This window comes from Nicotiana tabacum, chromosome 20 (assembly GCF_000715075.1).
Source record: "Nicotiana tabacum cultivar K326 chromosome 20, ASM71507v2, whole genome shotgun sequence".
NCBI lineage: Eukaryota > Viridiplantae > Streptophyta > Magnoliopsida > Solanales > Solanaceae > Nicotiana > Nicotiana tabacum.
The window spans coordinates 54788107-54795264 of record NC_134099.1 but is presented as its reverse complement, the minus strand read 5'-3'; the positions used below and the strand labels follow the sequence as shown (position 1 = coordinate 54795264).

The window sequence follows — 7158 nt, the reverse complement described above, 5'->3', positions numbered from 1 at the left end:
ATAGAATAACTAAAAGCTGAAACTGAACTAATAATGTAATAACTGACAGTAATAGGGAGTCAAGTTTTGGGAGGATTTTCGTAGGGGCTTATCTCTGACTTTTTTATGACCTATTATCAATGTAATATATGATGGAAATAGTATCTTAAAAGGTCTCTTTGGCCGACCCGAACTGGCCCCCTTTTGGACATATGTAGTCCTCTCTTTTAAGCAAGTAGGTGACACACCTACTTGTCACCTAGCACTCTACACAGTCTCTCAAAACACACGTATCTCTCCACTCCAATGTAGTATTGACAAACAGTTTAATGTGTTAGAAAATAGACTGATAGATCTTCAATTTGATGGGTGGATCACCTCGTATCTCTAAGTATATTTGGAGACATCACAGTGACATTTAACCCCAATTTGAGTAAAACTTATGAATGTAACTTGTGATGATATTCATCGAGTTTTGTTTCACAACTCGCTCGGCTTCAAAACATAACACATGACTATAATAAGACTAATATAAATCATAACATAACTATCTTATCATGTTAAGAATCCTAGTCTCACCCTCGAAGGTACGGGTTATAACATTCCCAACTTGTCAACTTTTGACGAAATATTATTTTCTTCAATTACTTTATAATCTCCGAAGTAGCATGATAACTTACTTTATATACTTTCAAAGATGATATTATTTTTGGTCTTACAGTAGTTTGCTTACAACGTACTTTTACGTACGAAAATATAGGGTGTAACAAAATATTCCCGAATGCAACTATCACACACATGCCACATACACATTCAGACCACTGCCCTCTTCTGCTAAGCCTGTCAAAAAATATTGGTAAACCAACACACGTTTTCCGCTTTGAAATAATGTGGCTTAGTCACCCTCTTTTTCCAAACTTAATTAAATAATATTAAAATAATAATAGAAATTATGCAACTGCTATTTCCTCATTCACACAATACGTGGAAGAATGAAATAGGTTTATATTTGAGAATATTTTTTTTTTAAAAAAAGAAGAAAGAACACTTCTTGCTCGAATTGTGAAGCTTCAAAACAGACAACAATAAAGTAAAACCCAATTTCATTAGAATCTATAGAATAATCTTCTTCATGAATAGAACATAATCCTTTAAAATCAACAAGATTTTTAAAAATTAAAATCCAAAGTACATTGGATTAATAATGCAGATGCCAACAGAAAATTCTTTGATATATCTGCTATCGAAAGGAGCAGAAAAAAAAAAGGATATTAGGGCTCAATGACACAGTTGGTAATTGGACTTTCGACCCTCATGAAATACATAATATTATTATCAAACACTTCCAAAATATCTACAAAACTGAATTGGATTCATGTCCATATATCATGACATCTAATTCAAGCCTACTCAACATACTATTAGACCAGGATAAAGAAGATCTTGTTAGACCTCTTTTAGTCACTGAAATCAATAACACTATAAAATCCTTTAACCATTAAAGGCACCAAGATCGGATGGCATCCACCCAATTTTCTTCCAGAAATACTGATCGGACACAAACTCAGTTATCATTGATACATGTACCAAAGCTTTTACTACCTTAGTAATTCTAGATGAAATAAACAAGACTTACATAACACTTATTACTAAAGTCAAGAACCCATAAAATATGTTTAAATATAGACACATTAGCCTATGTAACACAATATATAAGACTATAACAAAAATTATTGTAAACCAGATACGCCCCTTCCTCAATAAAACTATTAGTCCTAATCAGTTCAGCTTTATTCCAGGAAGGAGAGCAATTGACAGTGCTATAATTATCCTAGAAGCAGTCCATTCTTTCATGAATTGTACTGGGAAGACTAGGAAGATAATACTCAAGATTAATCTTGAAAAGGTCTTTGACCGACTTGAATGGTTATTTGTTAGGAGCTCCTTGCACGCACTAATTATTTTCCAGGACATAATAACACTTATCATGTACTGCATATCTACCACAACAACATCAATCATTGCAAATGGAAAACATACATAATTCTTTGAACCATCAAGAGGCATCCGACAAGGAGACCCACTATTTTCATGCTTGATGGTATGCAATCACTAATACGTTAAATTGATTATGAAGTAGATATTTTGAACTTGAAACCCATTAAAATAAGCTAGAATGCCCCTGCCATATCCCACCTCTTATTCGCGGATGACCTTATCCTTTTCTCCGAGGCAGACAATGTAAATACAACTTCTATCATAAACATATTCAACTTCATTTCCCATCAATCCGGACAGAGAATAAATCCAAATCCAAAATAAATTTTTCCTCTAATATATCAACTACAAACTAAACATCTTTGGATACCACCCTAGACATTAGGATTAAAAATTATGTGGGACAATACCTGGGATTCGCAATTACCAATTTATAACCAAAAAGCTCGGACTATCAATTCATACTTGACAGGATGAATACTAGACTAAAAGGATGAAAAGCCATACTTTTATCCTTATCTGAGAGATTAACCCTTATACTATCAACTATGTCAGCCATACCCACCTACTCCAAGCAAATGAATCTTCTTCTAGCAAAGACTAGAAACAATATTGATCACATCCAGAGAAACTTCATATGGGATTCTACAAGGGACCATAGGAAAAATCACCATATCAACTGGGATAACATAACATCATCTAAGCAAGAGGGAGACCTTGGGTTGTACAAAGTAAAAGAAAAAAAATATTACATTCCTCTCAAGCCTACTACGGAGATATCTTTCCAATCTTGAGTCTCTATGGCCTAAAGTGATAAAGTATTTTTACAATTCAAGAAGGAATCCTATCATTTATAAAATAAATGACTCCTACATCTGGAACAGTACTGTAAAAGCTTATTCCTTTTTCTCTAAAGGCATAGCTTAGAATGTTGGAAATGGACAACAGATAAGAGTATGGGATGGCCGATGGATTATTGGCAATCACACTCTAAGGGAATTAATTGATGGCCCCTTAGGTAAAGAAGATATCATATAAAATTGAACGACCTTATTATCAATAAAAATTAGAATCTAGAAACTCTTTCATACGACCTCCCCAATACGATCTCTGACCTTGTGACACAAACATATATCCCTTTCTCTGAATGCATAAATGATTCATTCTTCTGGAAAGAAACGGAAGATGTGAACTTCACAATAAAATCTTCCTACAACTTTTTCGTCAAGCCTGCAGAGGCAACCCATAATCATGAACCTTTTCACCATTTCTGGATACGAAAAGCACCATGCCACAACAAGCTCAAAGCATTCCTATGGCTATTAGTCAATCAACGACTCCCCACTGCAGCTGTCTTGAGCCAAAGGAACATACGTGAATTTAATACTTGCAAACATTGTGGGACAGAAGAAAACACTAACCACTTGTTCTTTCATTGCCCTATGAACAGTACAATATGGGGAGAGTTAAGCATCACCACTCCAACCTCAAACTAACTAGATTGGATAAAAAGTATTTGTACCTCTACTATGAGCATCCTTCTACCTAATAACACAATAATCCCAATGGCAATTACAACACCAATTATTCTTTGGCATATATGACTCAACCGTAATCACAAATACTTTAACAACTACTCAACCCAAATAGACAGCCTAAAAATAATTACACACGCAACGGAATACATATACCTAACAAACCATAATTTCAAAAATCACTTCAAACACTAAAATCCAATAAAGTAGACCCCCCATCACAAAACATGTATAAACTTAATATAGATGGTGCACACCAAAAAAAACTCCAACATCGGAGGAACATGTGGAATCATCAGAGATTCCGAAGGAAACTGGATTGATGGATTCTTCAGTCACATAATGGTCTCATCATTAGTCCAAGGAGAATTTGTTGCCCTAGTAAAGGGGTTGAAACTTGCTTTCACGAAAAATAGAATACAGATTATAGTGGAAACAGATTTCCAGGTATTACTCTATCTATTACAGGACAAACTTCATAACAAAGCTAATGCTAATTTTCTTTATGATTGCAGTTTCCTTCTCGACGTACTAGGCCAACCTATTTTAGGCATGTCTACCGTGAAGGAAACCAAGTAGCGCATACACTGGCACAGTTAGGAAGCAATTGTAACTCTCTGGAGAGTGTGAAGACCATTTCTGGAGTGAACCACATTTATTTGCTTTATCTACTTTCCGCAAAGTTTTATTAGGGACTGCTTCGTTAAGATTAGTTCCGGGCTGTAATAACTCTCTTTAAATCCTTGCATAATAATAATACCTCGTCTTTAAGCCAAAAAAAGAAAATAACTGTAGCTACCCTTTTACAAACTACAAACTCTAGCATATGAATCTAAACAAACTCTTCAGATTTGTCTACCTGTGATTACACTTCTCAATAAGTAATATAGGCTATTATTAAAGAATAATTGACTCAAACCTAAACAACTTAAGAACTTCAATAATTTCGTCTTCTGGAGCATGTATTTAGTTAGAACAACTTGAATTTTTGAAAGCACCTTTCTGCTATGATTCTTTATGCGTTGAGTAATTCCTTGAAGTTGTGTGAATAGCATTAGAAGACTTAACCTCGCATATATAGCCGCAATATGATACTTTATATAAGAATGGGGTGGCCAAAAACTTCTTCAATTAATCCTCCAAAACATAGGATATTTCGGTTAAGGGAAATAATCCCTCTTGGTCGATGTTCCCATCTTTGTTTTCAACTCCACATCCATTTTCTTTTTCCAAATGATTTTCGTTTTATGCAAGTGTAACCATATTTATGAAACTTTGTTGACCATGAATTCCTCCTACCTACGTAATACTTGTATCCACGAAATAAATTCTTCAAGGAATCTGACATTAAAAATTAGTTTTCAGCTTCTGATCAACAGACTTTAAGAGACCCCGTTCTTTCACAATTGTTAGTTAATCATCAAACTCAATATAAAGCTCAACTCAACTATTTTGTTGAACACATGTTTCTTCAACCTTTCCATTGTATCCTAAAGAATTAGATGGTTAGGTCGTCAGATTTGTATGCATAGGAAGACTTCATAGATCACACGCGTCTTTTTTAGCAATAAGGGATTAAACACATAAGACCTCGATAATAGAAGGTTATGTATGAAAAGTTCTTAACCATAGCACTTTTACATTATCGGGTCACCTTAAACCTTTTGTTATAGATAGAAAACCTGCATTATTTTATAAGTTACTAATCTCAATTATTATGAATAATTTGTAGTTATCTTTTAATTGATAGCGTAACTTTCTTTTTAGAGTATCAATGTGTAGAGAAGTTAAAAGTGTATTAGGTTTGGGGATAGCCTTAACACAATTAATAAAAGCCTTATAATATTTGTTTTCAGCTTAACAATACAAGCCTTTTAAGCATATTGTTACATTACTTATTTAGGTAGGAGACCTTCGTGTTATAGCCAAAGCCACTACCAAAAGACATACATATTTTAACCATACATGATAGCATCAAATTTATTGTAAATTTATTCCTCCAAATCCTTAAGAGCCCAGTTGAACTTCTGGCTCTGATTGTAGTGACTAGGGTGGCTGCCACCATAACCATGACCATGATAGTTTGTCGATCCCATGCCCATGGCCTCTGCAGATTGCTGCATTCCACTACCATAACCACCATTACCATGGACCATAGTGGTGTTGCTTGAAAAGTTAATGGAGTCATGGGGCAAATGCGCCCCATGATGTCCATGACTACTGTTAGCCCCTTGACAAAGGTCCTCGGCAGGTGTGGGTTGTGACAAGGATTTTCATGATGGCCTTGGCACACAACCTGAAAAATGGGGCAACATCATGAAGGGCTGCTCGGCATGACGGACAATGCGGGGTTCGACAAACGCACCTTGAACGGAAGCAAGGCGCATTTTACTTAGATGTGCGGGTTGCAAAACAATGGCAAGGCAAAGCCATGTCAAGCAGGGGCAAAGACATGGCAAGGCAAGGCAAAGCAAGGCGGAACAAGCTTTGACAATGAACGTGTGCGGCTAAGTCAGTGGATGGCGAGCTGTGACAATGACATTGGCGCGGAGCAGTGTCAAAGGCAAGGTTGGGCGCAATGCCAGCCTTGGCACAAAGCAGCTGGGCGAAAATCAGACCAAGCTGTGCACAAGCAGCAGTTGGAAAACATGTGCCAAGCACATGGGAAGCAGTTGGCAGTTGCAACCTCTTCCAAGACATGCTGATCATGGCCTAAAAGTGTGCCCACGTTTTTGTACTTTGTCTTAACTTGTTGCCCATCAGTAGGGGCTTGTCAACTCATTGTAGTCTTATAAATTCTTGCCTAGGCTGTCCAAAACGCGGTAGAGAAACTTAGTCTAAGGCATTGTGAAGCCAAATGTCTAAGTCATTTCCTAAGGGTGGGAAAATCATTTTGGGGCAGGGAATTAGGGAATTCTTTGTCTTGGCCATAGGGTTGGCTATTGTGCTCTTGTATTCACTTATTAATACAAGTTGGGAAGAAATTCCTGTATATCGCGTGCCTTTATTTACTGATTTTGCTGCCTAATTTCATTCTAAGTGCAAACGTCCCTAAAAAGAAAACTAAGTGTTGGAAATGCTGAAGTCAAGGCTGGGCTTGACTGCCGCACAGAGGTGAACCTCGGGTTAAGTTCGAGTGACATAAATCACCCCTGTGACAACTACCATAGTGACCGCCATGGCCATGGCTATGACCACCGTAATATCCGCCTTGGTGTTGGCCACCATGGCCCATCATCATGCGATTGTGAGTGGATTGACCATATGGCATGGTGGAATAACCCGATGGCCTTGTCATTTGAATAGAGCCGCCATGGCTGTTGTCGGAATAGTAGTTTTGCTCGTGAGCGTAGGATTGGTGCTTGTTCAATCCAAGTTGAGTTTGGAGAACCATCATGAATATTGACGCTAATTCTAAAGATGTGAAGTTTTGACATTTTGCTTGGTGAGAATATGACCTTGACTTCGTTATATATATATAGTGTTTTTGGCAGATCACGAGTACTAGAGGATTCTAACTAGATATATTATAAAACTAATTATATAAGAAGGGCATATCATTCACATTGCTGCTATAGAAAGCTAAGAAGTGGCGCATATTTCACGGTTGACATAACTTCTTAGGCATTCAAAAAGGCTCTTGGCT

The 7158-nt window shown here is 36.7% G+C and overlaps 1 protein-coding gene across 1 annotated transcript; it reads right to left on the bottom strand.

Moving 5' to 3' along the window:
* Positions 1-5334: 5334 nt before the first annotated feature.
* LOC107818386 (uncharacterized) lies at positions 5335-6945 on the bottom strand. The gene is made up of 2 exons (XM_016644390.2): positions 6678-6945; positions 5335-5742 (listed from the first exon to the last, which is right to left on the bottom strand). Exons 1-2 carry the CDS (start codon positions 6907-6909, stop codon positions 5504-5506), a joined length of 471 nt encoding a protein of 156 aa, XP_016499876.1. The 5' UTR covers positions 6910-6945; the 3' UTR covers positions 5335-5503.
* Between the last annotated feature and the right edge of the window lie 213 nt (positions 6946-7158).